The 14,122-nt window shown below is 36.4% G+C and overlaps 2 protein-coding genes across 5 annotated transcripts; one reads left to right on the top strand and one right to left on the bottom strand.

Moving 5' to 3' along the window:
- Positions 1-2,317: 2,317 nt before the first annotated feature.
- On the bottom strand, positions 2,318-6,019 carry LOC138337570 (uncharacterized). Its single transcript, XM_069287496.1, has 4 exons — positions 4,306-6,019; positions 3,207-4,229; positions 2,626-3,132; positions 2,318-2,536 (listed from the first exon to the last, which is right to left on the bottom strand). Exons 1-4 carry the CDS (start codon positions 5,188-5,190, stop codon positions 2,318-2,320), a joined length of 2,634 nt encoding a protein of 877 aa, XP_069143597.1. The 5' UTR covers positions 5,191-6,019.
- Positions 6,020-7,257: 1,238 nt separating this feature from the next.
- TPS24 (ent-kaurene synthase) lies at positions 7,258-13,688 on the top strand. Of its 4 annotated transcripts, none has more exons than XM_010325894.4 (15): positions 7,258-7,413; positions 7,488-7,577; positions 7,648-7,691; positions 7,809-8,094; positions 8,174-8,354; positions 8,641-8,858; positions 8,942-9,062; positions 9,193-9,290; positions 9,382-9,596; positions 9,687-9,799; positions 9,898-9,996; positions 10,372-10,587; positions 10,681-10,822; positions 12,715-12,960; positions 13,053-13,666. In XM_010325894.4, exons 1-15 carry the CDS (start codon positions 7,359-7,361, stop codon positions 13,386-13,388), a joined length of 2,460 nt encoding a protein of 819 aa, XP_010324196.1. In that variant the 5' UTR covers positions 7,258-7,358; the 3' UTR covers positions 13,389-13,666. The 4 variants fall into 4 exon arrangements, with proteins under 4 accessions (XP_010324196.1, NP_001307929.1, XP_010324198.1 ...); NM_001321000.1 differs by having other exon boundaries at positions 7,305-7,413; positions 7,645-7,691; positions 13,053-13,688; XM_010325896.4 differs by having other exon boundaries at positions 7,334-7,413; positions 7,502-7,577.
- The last annotated feature ends 434 nt before the right edge of the window (positions 13,689-14,122 follow it).

The raw sequence follows: 14,122 nt of genomic DNA, 5'->3' as shown, positions 1-14,122 counted from the left end.
TCAAACAAGCCCCGAAGCGCGCATACCCCCCCATTTAGACGATTTTCGTATGCTATAGCAAACCATTTTTTTGTGATCCGGATTCTGACGTTAAAAATGCCAATATTTTTTGTGGACGTCCGTCAAGACCTCGGCTATGAAGCCGATTGGCTCTCACGTCCAGTCAAACCCATTTTCAAGGTCAAACAAGCCCTGAAGCGCGCATACCCCCCATTTAGACGATTTTCGTGTCCTACAACAAACCATTTTTGGGTTATCCGGATTTCGACGTCAAAAATTATAAAATTTTATTTAGACGTCTGTCAAGACCTTTGCTATGCAGTCGGTTGGCCCTCACGGACAGTCCGACCCATTTTCAAGGTCAAATATGGCACGAAACGTGCATACCCCCCATTTAGATGATTTTTGTTTGCGAGAAAGATCAAACGTACTTTGTATAATTTTTATTTCATCAAAAGATAATTTTCAATCAATTTTTTCACTCCCATCAGCTAAAAAAGATTTTAGCTATATCAAAGTTATATATGTAACAATTGAAATAGATGTGAGTCACTATCTTTTAACAAAAAATATAGGGAAAAGGGTCAAAAATACCCCTCAACTTTTGTTTATTATTTGACTTTACTCTCGTAGTTAAAATGAAGTTAAATTTACCCCTCCCGTTATCAATTTTACAAAATTTAGATGAAATCACCAAAATTGACCCGAATTTTATTTAAAAATGAAGTTTCAAAACTAAAATTTGCTTTAAAATAAAATAAATTAATCTAAAAGACCCGCATTTAAGTAATGTACTATTTTATTTTTAGGGATAATACCCAATTACCCCCCCCCCCAGCCTATACCCAAAATCCCTACGACACACCTTATCTTTGATGAGGTCCTATTACCCCCTCCAACTTGTTTTTTAAGTAATATACTACCCCTTGCGTGCCTACGTGGCAAAAAACGTGTTTGCACCGATGTAGGGCGCGTGAGTGCGGAATGAGGGGAGAGTGAGTGCAGCTTTTGGTTAACAATGGCCAATGAAAATGAGCCACGTGTCGCAATTTGAAAAAAATACAAAAATGAATTTTATTGTTTCTCTCAAGAACATCTTCTTCCTCTTTTAAAAAAAATACCACCATTTTTATGCTTCTTCATTTTTGAAGAAGATCCATTATCATTCAAACTCTTTGATTTGAAAAGGTAAAGTAAAATTTAATATATTCTTTACATCTTTTTATGTCGATTATTAATTCTTATTTTTTTTTGACAATGTTTATAAAGTTAGGGTTATGACAAAATCCGAGTTGAATAAGTTGTGTATGGATGAGAACGATTCAATGTTTAACGCGGAAGTGCGATGCAAGCATGGAATCTTACTGCAAATGCAGACGTCTTGGTCAAATCGCAATCCCGGAAGACGATTTTGGTCTTGTCCTCACTATGAGGCCACAAACTGTAATTTCTTTAGATGGAGAGACACGGAGAGAGTTGATGAAAGATCTCGTTTTATTATTCCTAAATTGGTGAATAGGATTAACGAGTTAGAAAAAAATTATGAGCGTGTGAAGATGCAACTGGAACAGCTTGATAATTCCAACATTGAACAGTCAAAACTAGAGAAAATTCCTTTGGATGAAGGTGAAAGTCTTCGAAATCGTTATGAAAATCTGAACATCAATTCAAAGGAGAAGGTTGACAACGTAAAAGAAATGGGTGAATTGAAAGACAAGAAGAAGATGAAAGGGATGAAAATGAAGAAAACAAATAAAGGCTGTTGTTTTGGCAAATTCCTTTGTTGTCTGATGATTTGTTTTGTTGTTGTATTTGTTAGTTTTCTAACCCAAGTTGGTAGGTATAAGGATCATATGAAATTGCCATAATTTTGTGTGGTACTACAAAACCTTTATTTGCTCTATTGTAATGTAAAATTGAATTTGTTTGTGTTTGAAACTGTCTTAATTCTCTATTTGCCATGTTGATATGTTTGTGTTGGAAGTTGTAAAATGAAGTAAAGCAACAGGTATTGATCATTCTTGAGAGCAAATTGTAAGTACAAAGTTGATTGTAAAAATGCCGAGAATTAGTCACAGCGCATAGGTGCCCAGAATTTCATTGCTTAAGAGCAAATTTTCAGTACAAAATCTAAATGTGCCCAAAATTATACAAGTCACAACACATACGCAAAACAAAGTTTTCACACTGCATAAGTACCCGTAATTTCAGTACTATAACAAAAATAGGAATATTTAGTTTTCCTTCAAACATGAAACAAAATAGTACTTATAGTGGCCACCAACAAAGTACTGATAAAACACCATTGATATCAACATTATAGTTTCCATGGGTATTGAGCTTGTGAAGAGGAGGAAGCATTTGGGTTTGAAAGCCTTGATTGATCTCTAATCTGCTGGAGCCTTCTAGTTGTGATTGCCTGATTTCCTTTCCACTTCAATCCGCTTGTCGGTTTGAAACCAACATCCCCAGTTACAATACTTGATCTCAAAACTCTCTTTGGTCCGGCTAATATTGTGCTACTTGGCAGTCCAGGCTACAAAATTTTTAGAGAACTAAGATTATTAGAGAATAAATGTGCAAGTTATTAGAGAACAAACAATATGAATGCATCGCAATACTTACATTGAAAGTTTTGGAACCATTTTTAGCTTGAAACACACCCATACCAGTGACTCTTGGCTTTTTAAATTGAGTTGTGTTTTCAACACCCTTTCCTTTCCTGGTAGTAGCAGTTTCCTTTGGTGCAACATTTGTGTTCTGGTCTACACCATGTGCTGTACTACCTTGAGAACATGTAAACCAATTTTCAAGTGGGTGATTACTACCTCTTCCTGCACTTCCCAATCCCCTACCCCTTCCTCTACCACTCCTGGATCCTGATAATACTCCAACACCATTTACACTTGCACATTCTTCATGTGTTGGTGTTCTTGAAGTTGTAGGAGGTGCAATGGTTCTAGGAGAGGCCCTTGATGCACTTGCACTTGCTCTAGCTCTTGTTGTTCTTGAAGTTGTTGGAGGTGTAATAATTGTAGATGAATCCCCCGTTGCACTTGCATTTGCACTTGTGTTTTTAGGTCTGCCTCTCCCCCTTTTGGCAACAGGCTCACTCTCAATATTTGTTGATTTCTAATTAGCAAAAAAAAATATTATATTAGTAAGTTGATTACACTTTAAAAGTAAGTGACAAAATAGTAATGTACCTTTGGTCTTCCCCTTCCTTTTTTTGAACTTGATGGTTCTTCAACATTTGAAGTAGGGGTAGCTCTCTGTTCCCCGGCAGTAGAACCAACTCCATCACTCCTTCGTAAATGACAACTTCTTTTATTGTGACCTTTAACATGGCAAAGACTACATGTCATAGTTAGTCCTGTTTTAGATAATTTACCACACGCCTTCTTTTCACCAACCTCTTTCCTTCTCAACTTTCTAGGTCTGCCTGGCATTTGTTTTATCACTGGTGGATCAACAAGAGGATTTTTTGATTCTGGCCACATTGGCATGTTATTCATAGGTTGTATGAAGTGTGAGTAAGTCATCAAGTACCTCTCTTTAGAGTAGCATGGATGAATGAAATCATGTGGGTCATATTGTTTATGCAACATTGCAGCTAAGGCATGTGCACATGGTATACCCTTCAACATCCAAGATCTACAACTACACTCCCTCTTTCTCAAACATACAGTGTGTTGTTTGTATCCATCCAAAACCTCATAGCCAGTTACTCCATTAAACTCAATGTTACATGCCATTGACTTATCAATATTTTGTTCTAGTACTTTCATTGCCATTGGAGAGAAATTGCTTATCCAAGAGTTTGGAAATTCACTTAACCTAGCTAACCTATTCATGACCTTAATTCTTATCTCTTCAAGCATAGAAATAATGGTTTTATGCCTTGCAGACAAAATCCAAGCATTAAAGCTTTCACACATATTATTATCTATAGCATCAGACTTGACTTCACAATTAAAATACACCTTACACCAATATTCTTTATCATAGTAAATTAGGTCATCCACTATACCTGTACCTCCAGTACCTAATTTAGGCAACTCCTGCAGATTTTCTCTGAATTCAGCTTCAAAAGTACTTCTAGCACACTTCCAGAACTGATTCTTCCTTTGCAGCCCTCTCCAATTCTTTGACCAATTTGCTAGTATATGCCTAGCACACCTTCTTTCCTCACAAGCTGGCAACAACTCCTTTATAGCTATATCCAGTCCCTAACAGTTACAACAAACATTAGATAATTAAGTTTAAAAAAGGGATAAGCCAACAGATAATTTAAAACAAGTTTACCTTTTGCATGTCTGACATAATTGTGAAACTTGTTCCATCTCCTAATCTCAAGTCTTCTTTCAACAGAGAAATAAACCAACTCCAAGTGATTGTGTTCTCATTTTCAACTACAGCCCAAGCAAGTGGAAGCATTTGATTATTGCCATCTTTAGCCACTGCAATAAGTAATTGACCCCTGAAAACCCCCTTCAAGAAACAACCATCCAGACCAATGCATTTTCTAGCTGACATAAATGCCATCTTGAGTGCAACAAAACAAATGTAAAATGCCTCAAATACTGGCCTACCAGATTCATTAGCTTCTCCTAGCTTCACCACACAAGTACTCCCAGGATTAGTCCTCAGCAACTCATCCTTATAATCAAGAATTCTCCCAAATTCCTTAACATGATCACCCATAAGTTCATTCAAAATTTTAGCTCTTGCTCTTCTAGTTGTGGTCTTACCAACATGCACATTATACTTCTTACGGATTAACTCTTGCAGCTTGAACACTCTGATATTTGGTTGTTCAATAACTTTCTTTTTAAAAACAGTAGCAATGAATCTAGAGTTGCACAAATAATTCCTAGTAGCCTTTTGACATGAATGGACTGGAATGTAAGTCTTAATAACAAAGTTATTAGTCTTCTTGTCCAAACTTGCATATAACAACCATTTGCAATTTACCTTGCAACATCTCACCCTTACTCTATTTGGCTCATTCACACACTTTTTAATTTGAACCCCTCTCTGAATTGCATACTTAGTGACTGCCAATCTAAACTCTTTTACACTTTCAAAAACCATACCCAATTGCCACACAATCTTCTTAATATTGGGATCAAATCTGACTCTCTCAATGGTATGTTTTTTCCTTTTTGTGTTAGGCAGTTTCAACTTCATTTTTTCACCTTCCTGTAGACAACTATCATCTGTGTCAGTTTCAAAACTACAAGCATCAGAACTTGCATAATATGGCTCATCACCCCCCAACCTTCCTTCTAAAGTACAGCTATTGATAGCTGTCTCATCAAACCCAAGATCTAGTCCAGCATTACCACATGCTATTTCTTCAGTATCTGCAGGAATTTTTTCCCTTCTTTTTTTCCTCCTCAGAAAAGATCTTTTCTCAGCCCTCAGTTGAATTAACTCCTCATGAACATCACTTCCATATTGATCATCTTCAAGTATTTCACTATCTTCAGAATCATCACTCTCTTCAGTTGACTCATCATATTCTTTTACAGAGTATTCACTATCTTCAGAATCTGATGGATCACTATTTAGAGCTGTTGGGTTTGAAGTAGAAGGAATATTTGAGGTAGTATTTATAGTTATATCTACCCCATTATAAGCAGCCTCACTTTGATTATATCCACTATCCTCAGTGGTCCCAAATTATTAAAAGTTGCACCAGAATCCTCACCAGGCATGTGGACATATACTTCCAAAACAGAACCACTTTGCAAACAATTGCACATAGCTAAGAGAATATCATCATTGTCAATATCTCCTAAAATGCAACTATTAGGTGGCCGGACACTAAATTTACAATTTGGACTATACCCTAGTTCTTTAATACAGTCCTTAATCTCAAAGTATGATATTGTATCCACATCAATATCATAATATTCACTCACTAACCCACCCACATATCTTGCTTTATCACCTTCATACAACAAGGCCCCACCATGATAAAACTTTAAAGTAATGAATGTAAACTCACTCATACCTATATGCATAAACATAACAATAATTAAGTAAAAGTTGCTAATAGAATATAATAATTGACTAAGAAAACACATACCCAAATAGTTATAAAAACTATTCAAGTTGAAGAAAACACATACCCAGCCCCACACATACAGAACACAATACCCCACATAAATAACACAATACACGACATATCTTTATCTTCTTACAATTAGGTATGTAACCCCACACAGACACAACACAACATCCAACATATATTTTCTTCTTAGGATAATGTTATTTAACTTTAACCCCACACCCACACAGACACAACACAATACCCAACATGAAGTTACTTTATTGTAACCCAGAATATAAGACAGCATAGAAAAACACCCAACTCGTCTTTATCTTCTTGCATGTTTCATATTATAACAACATAACTCACACAAATATAATACCACCCAACCAACCCACACCCAAAACACGTTTCATATAAATGTATGAATAACAAGTTACATACACCCATAACAACAAAGGTGACAGTATGAATATATGAATAACATCAACCCTAAAAATAAGAAATTTGATATCTAACAGAACCGCAACATAAACCCTAAAAGTTATATTTCACTCAAAATCGAAACATTTCATAACCCCTACAAAATCTAAGCATAACCACTACAAAATCTAAGCATAACAACAAAAAACAAAATAAATGAAGAAAAAACTAACCTTTGAACTCAACTCAGTCACGATTCTTGCTGAATGAAATCGACCCACGTCCCACAATGTCACGATTGAAATCGATCGACACACTGCAACCAAAAATTAACTCCCAAAATCCAACAACGAAAATCAAATTTTGACTGAAAATCCAATTTCTTAGCTTTGAAATCACACATGCAAACACTTTCCCTCTATCTTCATCTTCTTTTCCGGTAAAATGAATTTGGGAAAGAGTAAACGCCAGACTAGGGAAGTGTAAAGTCACTTTATCGAAAAGTGAAAAGTGGGTCCCGCGCGTGTTTAACAAACAAATGGACCTTGCAGATTATTTTTGCCACGTAGGCACGCAAGGGGTAGTATATTACTTAAAAAACAAGTTGGAGGGGGTAATAGGACCTCATCAAAGATAAGGTGTGTCGTAGGGATTTTGGGTATAGGCTGGGGTAATTGGGTATTATCCCTTATTTTTAGGAGGAAAAAGGGTATGAGAGAAAAACAAAAAATAAGGTGGTGAGAGAAAAAGGAAAAAGAAACTTGTCAGTGTAAGATGCGGGAGCACAATACTTGTGGTATATACCGTTTCCGTTTGAAGTATATATAAAATCCTCCTCTTTTGCTCTTTAAGCAAACAAGCAGCACCTGGCAGAATCATGTCTGCTACCATTATTTTTCCTGCCGCCTCCTCCTCTTCTTCTTATCTTTCAGGTTTGCGCTCTTCTACTCATGAACTGATCAACAATTTTTTTTTCTTCTTCCCACTTAAATTTGGATATTTATAGTTGTTAAGCATCAGATGATTCGTGACATCACTATTCCTAGTCGCCGCCTGGGTGGGGGTTTGAGTTTCACCCAGCATTCCAGTTCCACCGGTAAGTCCTACGACGTTGGAAGTGATTATATATGCTCTCTCTCTTGATGTCCATTTCTTTGTTTTAGCAGCTTGTGTAGTTGATGCCACCCGAGGACCGGATTTTGCTCTTCAAGTATGATTCTCCTAATCTGTGCTAGCTATTAAAATATATATATATATATATATATATTGATTTGGTTCTGAATTCAGATGATTAATCTTGTAGTAAAACTAAATTGAATTAATGCAGTGCAATGAGACGACCAAAGAAAGAATTAGGAAACTGTTCCATAAAGTTGAATTTTCCGTTTCTTCATACGATACTGCCTGGGTTGCAATGGTCCCTTCTCCACATTCTGCTAAAGTCCCATGTTTCCCTGAGTGCCTACACTGGGTGTTGCATAATCAACTTGAAGATGGATCATGGGGCCTTCCGCATCACCAACCCCTCTTACTTAAAGATGTTCTTTCCTCTACTTTGGCTTGTGTGCTTGCGCTTAAAAGATGGGGTATTGGTGAACAATTAATCAGCAACGGTATGGATTAGAATATTCTTTACCTAAAACTCCCCTCTCCCCTTTATCTTCTTCACACTACTGCATATTGTTGTTGCAGGTTTACGTTTTATAGAGTTAAATTTTGCTTCCGCTACTGACGAGGACCAATATTCTCCAATTGGATTTGATGTCATATTCCCTGGCATGCTTGAATATGCTCAACACTTATCTTTGAAGCTTCATTTAGAATCAGGAGTCTTTAATGAACTGCTTCATAAAAGGGCTATCCAGCTCACAAGGTATGTTCTAGATTATTTCTGTATGAGCTAAATGTGGTTTCTTCTCCACTCTAGTTATATAAATCTGATGTAGCATTTCTGTGGTTGGGGCCTAGCTAAGTTATTAAAAATATAGTGCAATATGAGAGGGTAACCGAATCGTTCAAACTTGGGTATCATATAGATTCTCGTGACTAACTTACTATGCTTCAATAAGAAAATTAAAGTCTTCAAACATTATTGGGTTCTGATTCATATTGACCTCAGCTTATCCATATTTACATTGAAGATTCCTTCTTTATGTTAGGCCGTATGACAGCAGCTCGTTGGAGCTTAATGCTTACCTCGCTTATGTGTCAGAGGGGATTGGAGAACTTCAAGACTGGAAAATGGTTATGAAATATCAGAGGAAGAACGGTTCACTATTCAATTCACCATCTACTACAGCTGCTTCTCTTATTCACCTTCATGATTCTGGTTGCCTCGATTACCTTCGCGGTGCATTGAAAAAGTTTGGGAATGCTGGTAAAAGATTTGCACATTTATTTATTTGTGAAAGTTAGGATGGCATGTTGAAGCAACTTGTCTAATGCCTATCTTTCTCACAGTTCCAACTATCTATCCAATAAATATACATGCAAGCCTTTGTATGGTCGATGATCTCAAAAAACTAGGAATTTGTCGGCATTTTTCTGAGGAAATTCAGAATGTATTGGATGAAACGTACAGGTAACCTTTAAAACCATGATACCCTTGGGCTTGTAGGAAAAAATTAGTCCTGTTAGATTGACTCTCTCCAAGCCTACACATGTAAGCTTTTAGTTTTACAAGTCATGACATTAGCCACAAAACAAAAAAGATGCTGGCTGCAGGGGGAGGATGAAATCTTCACAAGTGCTGGCACTTGTTCAATGGCATTCAGGATATTGCGCGGATATGGATATAATGTCTCCTCTGGTAATTCACTCGTTTGTAATCATATCAGTTTGTTCTCTTATAATGTTTTTTTGTTGTTCAAATAGTTTTGACGAGTTTGTCTGCATTATAGATCCTGTAGCTCAGTTTCTGGAGCAAGAGCAATATAGTGGGCATTTGAATGACATACATACTATGTTGGATTTATATCAAGCTTTAGAAATGATTATTGCTACAGACAAACCAGTTTCAATGAAATTGAACTCATCATCCTTACAATCATTGATACAGAGACTATCAGATGAGTTTTATCCTCCAAACGGACTCACCAAACAGATCCGTGAACAGGTACTTGCCATAAGTTGCACTGTTTTTAGCTCATACTATTGTTATAGTCTCTTTGATCTAGGGCCAACTGCTACTGTTGCTTATTTTTAGGTGGATGATGTTCTTAAGTTTCCTTCTCATGCGAACATAAAACGGGTAGCCAACAGGAGAAATATAAAGCACTATGATGTAGATAATACAAGAGTCCTGAAAACTTCATATAGGTAACTTCTTCAAATTTTTGAGGACTGATTTTGTGATTTTTTGGTTATCTTGTGCTCCTTCTCGTCAATTACTCTTTTTCATCGCATTTTGGGGACAGTTCATCAAATTTTGGCAACAAAGATTTCTTAACCCTGGCGGTAGAAGACTTCAACCTTTGCCAATCTATCCACCGCAACGAATTAAAACAACTTGAGAGGTTCGTATCTCTTTGAACCTTGATAACTAGGTGGAGCCAGTTGTCCCTGAGTTGTTTTATGATAGTTAGATCAGAGGTGGTATATTAATTGAAGAAAACGGAAAAACTTAAAGCAAATACTACTGCTCCCAAGTGTTTTTTCTTTCCTTGTTTGACTTCTTGTCTTTCAACGACTTCTGTATATGACAAAAGTGGAAGTTGATTTCAGCTCAAATGCAACCTTTGACACATAAGTTTTCTGATTTTGTTTTTCTTATTGCTTGCCAGCGGATTGGTCTCTATCCTGTTGAAAAAGTTATGATATCAAAATGCAAGGAGATTTCTTCTTGCTATAGCTTTCGTGATGTGCAGATTTTAAGTGTTATGTGATATCAGGTGGTTAACGCAAAACAGATTGGACAAGCTGAAGTTCGTCAGAGAGAGATCTGCATACTGCTACTTTTCTGCTGCAGCCACAATTTTTCAACCTGAACTATCTGATGCCCGCATGTCATGGGCCAAGAATGGTGTACTTACTACAGTGATTGATGATTTCTTTGATGTAGGAGGTTCTATGGAAGAATTGAACAACCTAATTCTGTTGTTTAAGAAGTACATGTTTTCATTCATATTTCCTTTGTTCTTAATATTACTTGGTGATTTCATCTGTGTCTTTTTATTCAAATGCCTTGGTCTTTTTGGTAGGTGGGATGTAGATGTTAGCACTGATTGCTGTTCGGAGAGAGTAGGCATTATATTTTCGGCGCTTCACAGTACTATAAGTGAGATTGGAGACAAAGCATCTAAGTGGCAAGCACGTAGTGTTACAAGACACATAACTGATATTGTTAGTCTCTTGATCCCAAAAAAAAAGTCTCTTTGCATTTTTCAATAACTAATAGAGATTCTGCACTCTAGCATTCATATTTCATAATTCTCCCACATATTCTACACTGTTTACAACATGGCATGCCAATTTAGGTTTTTTATTTTTCTGCATAGGGATTGTAGGGAAGAAATTTACTTTGTGGAGTATGACATGCCAAATTGAAGTGCAAAAACAAAAACAAAGAAGGGCCTAAAATGCCCCTCAACTATTTGAATTGGTACAGAACTACCCTTCATCCACCTTTCGACCCCCAAATACCCATGACGTTCGATCACACTAAGCTCCAATTAGTTTCAAATATATATCTACCAGCTCACTCTTGGATCTTGGTAATTGATGATGTTAAATTACTTTGCCCTTACAATCTTATACTCCTTTGTCCTATAATACTAGAATTCATATGGTTGACTTGGTTAAATTTTGGTCTACCGACAGAAGTTGGTTTGTCTTTCTTTTGAAAAAGAATGTTTCAAATATAGAACCACGTAAACTAACTATGTTCTTCTTAACTTAAAACTGATCAAAGGATAATTAATATCATAAAAGACAAGGAAGAGTATTGTCGACCATATGATAGCAACTGGGTCAAGTGTTAAGGTCTTAAGGAACATATGGAGTAATCTTTAGAGGAGTGTATAAATAGAGAAAAAGACTCTTCATCACTTGCATATTTGATTTACCACCTGAGTATTTCATAAAGTAAGTTATAAATATACATATGTTTTCACAAATGCATGATTTCTTGATAAGTAGTCCTGTTTTGTGTAGTTTTAAGAATGTATATTTTAAATCTTTCCTGTTCGTTATGTTTATAGTCTGTCATGACTCATGAATCAAATGCATCTGACAAGATGAGCTGATCCCAAGGTACTATTTTTCAAAATAAATGGCAGAGTTAATTGAATGGGATAATAAAGATTAGAAAAGGACAACTGGGTATGTTGAAGTGGTTGTCCGATTACTCAAATCCAACGGTCTAACCAACTCTTTTTTTGATATATTTTTAAAAAAGAGTTGGTATGACCGTCAGACCAAATCTTTACCAACATACGTGGAATTTCACAATGAAAATTGCAGTAGGAGGGGGATTATTGCAAATTTTTACTTGGAGGGAGATCTCCTGGACTATGAGTATGTAAAAGGGAGGTTAATGTGGTTAGCCCTAAGAAAAAACTGCTAGAAGAAGCAGTGTGGAAGATGAAAGTATGCCACTTAATGTAGTATCATCTTTCTTCAGTAGACTTCGCTTCCCTTTTCATTTACAATTTTACCTGACTGATTTTCAACTTGTAAAACTTGGTCCGACTCATGAATTGAACAACATATGTATTCAAGGATAACTTTTGTTGGCCTTTATAATTTTCCCAGACTAATACCACCTATTGCATTTATAACATGATGGCATCAACCCCTTCTATTCGGCAGTGAGCTTAAGAAGTGGACCTTCATTAATCTATTAGTCATGCTTTATTCTATTTTCTAAATGCCCCACTCATGCTGGGAAGAGAATTCTTTGATGATGTGTTTGTTAGGCATACACGGTTACTGTACCTTTGGCATAGCTGTCTTGCTGTTGAGAGCATATTTACATTCAACCATGCATCATCCAGATTTTGTTGACAGCAGTTCTACTATCACCATAAGTTACCATATAGGGTCGACTTCAAGATGCTCTTTCTGTCACACAAACAATATCCCTCTGCAATGAGAGCTATTGTCCTCTCTGTATCTGAAGATTCACACAACACCGTTTGTTTACAAGTTGGGTTTGGAAAATCAATTAGAAAATTCTTGCAGTTGTTTTTTTTGTTATTATTTATTTATGAGTTGAGATAAAATTATGTTTGCAGTGGTTAAATCTACTGAATGCTATGTTAAGAGAAGCTGAATGGGCTAAAGATATGTCGGTGCCATCATTGGACAAATATATGGCCAACGGTTATGTATCATTTGCCCTAGGACCAATTTTCCTTCCGGCACTTTATTTTGTTGGACCCAAACTCCCAGATGATGTTGTGCAACATCCTGAATACCACAGTTTATTCGAGTTAGTGAGCACCTGCGGACGTCTTCTTAATGACATCAGGAGTTTTGAGGTATATACATGCTTCATCATTTTGCATCAAAAATTCCTGTGCTGGTTCGTCATTCTCTAAGTTTCTTGATCCCTTAATGTATTTTTTTGCAGAGAGAGTCGAAGGATGGAAAACTTAATGCTGTAACCTTGAGCGTCACTCATGGAAATGGCAGAATAAGTGAGGAAGCAGCCATTGAAGGATTGAGTCACAGAGTTGAAATGCAAAGGAAAGAACTCCTGAAATTGGTTTTGCAAAGAGAGGGCAGCGTAGTTCCAAATGCTTGCAAGGATTTGTTTTGGGAAATGAGCAAAGTGTTGCATCAATTTTACATCAAGGACGATGGTTTCAGTTCAATGGGGATGGCCGATACTGTGAATGCAATTATTCATGAACCTATAACTCTTAACTACCTTGGGGATTCAAAACTAATTACTGATTACAATTAAGAGGTCTCAAACCCTTAGATTTCGTGCTCACCTTAGCCAGTGCATCCACAGCCATTTCTGTTTTATTGTGCATACAGGTTAATATCATGGCCTTTCTTGTAATTTTTTGGTGTTACTATGTGGTGTGTGAGCATGGACACTCCAGCATATGTCTGCTACTGATTTCGAGCATGTCATCTTGATTTGATGGAACTTGATAGCTGTACATGTCCCTTCCGTCCTTGGAAGCAAGGCTTTCATGGGTACTTACACCTATAAATTGGATCCAGTTGACACAATCTATGAGCACAAAGTTGATCACTTAGCTTTTCAGTTCTATCATTCTGTCAAGGTCACTTTGGATCACCAAATTCCCTCCCTTATTCAAGATTTCTTGCTTACTTGTCCATAGATAACACCTCCTCATACCGATTTCCACAGCTACATTTTCCTTTTCTCTAACAGGTCCTCAATGGTGGTGAAACATGTATACATTAGTATTTATATATTTGGTTTATAATTTAATATTATACACTTGATCAAATTTGCATAAAAATGTCTAACAGCGTCCAAAAAGTATTTACACAAACTTCTACACGATTATACAAGTTTTAAGTTTTTAACCCGCAAAAACATGATCATATAGCTCAAATCTTCATAACTTCCAAAAATAAATTCACAACTCCCAAAATCCGTTTGTGAGCAATTTTATACCATTACCGTTTTTTCCAATAATTACGAAGACAAATATTGAT

This window comes from Solanum lycopersicum, chromosome 7, assembly GCF_036512215.1.
Source record: "Solanum lycopersicum chromosome 7, SLM_r2.1".
Lineage (NCBI taxonomy): Eukaryota > Viridiplantae > Streptophyta > Magnoliopsida > Solanales > Solanaceae > Solanum > Solanum lycopersicum.
This window is presented reverse-complemented; position numbering and strand designations above follow the sequence as displayed.

Bases quoted from the DNA above. Each gene is read 5' to 3' on its own strand.
- LOC138337570 (XM_069287496.1), bottom strand. From the start codon at position 5,190: ATGAAGTTGAAACTGCCTAACACAAAAAGGAAAAAACATACCATTGAG. The intron at 4,230-4,305 runs GTAAACTTGTTT...TGTAACTGTTAG, and splicing joins TTATGTCAGACATGCAAAAG to GGACTGGATATAGCTATAAA. The intron at 2,537-2,625 runs GTAAGTATTGCG...AAAATTTTGTAG, and splicing joins ATGGTTCCAAAACTTTCAAT to CCTGGACTGCCAAGTAGCAC.
- TPS24 (NM_001321000.1), top strand. From the start codon at position 7,359: ATGTCTGCTACCATTATTTTTCCTGCCGCCTCCTCCTCTTCTTCTTAT. The intron at 7,578-7,644 runs GTAAGTCCTACG...TCTTTGTTTTAG, and splicing joins CCAGCATTCCAGTTCCACCG to CAGCTTGTGTAGTTGATGCC. The intron at 10,588-10,680 runs GTACATGTTTTC...TCTTTTTGGTAG, and splicing joins CTAATTCTGTTGTTTAAGAA to GTGGGATGTAGATGTTAGCA.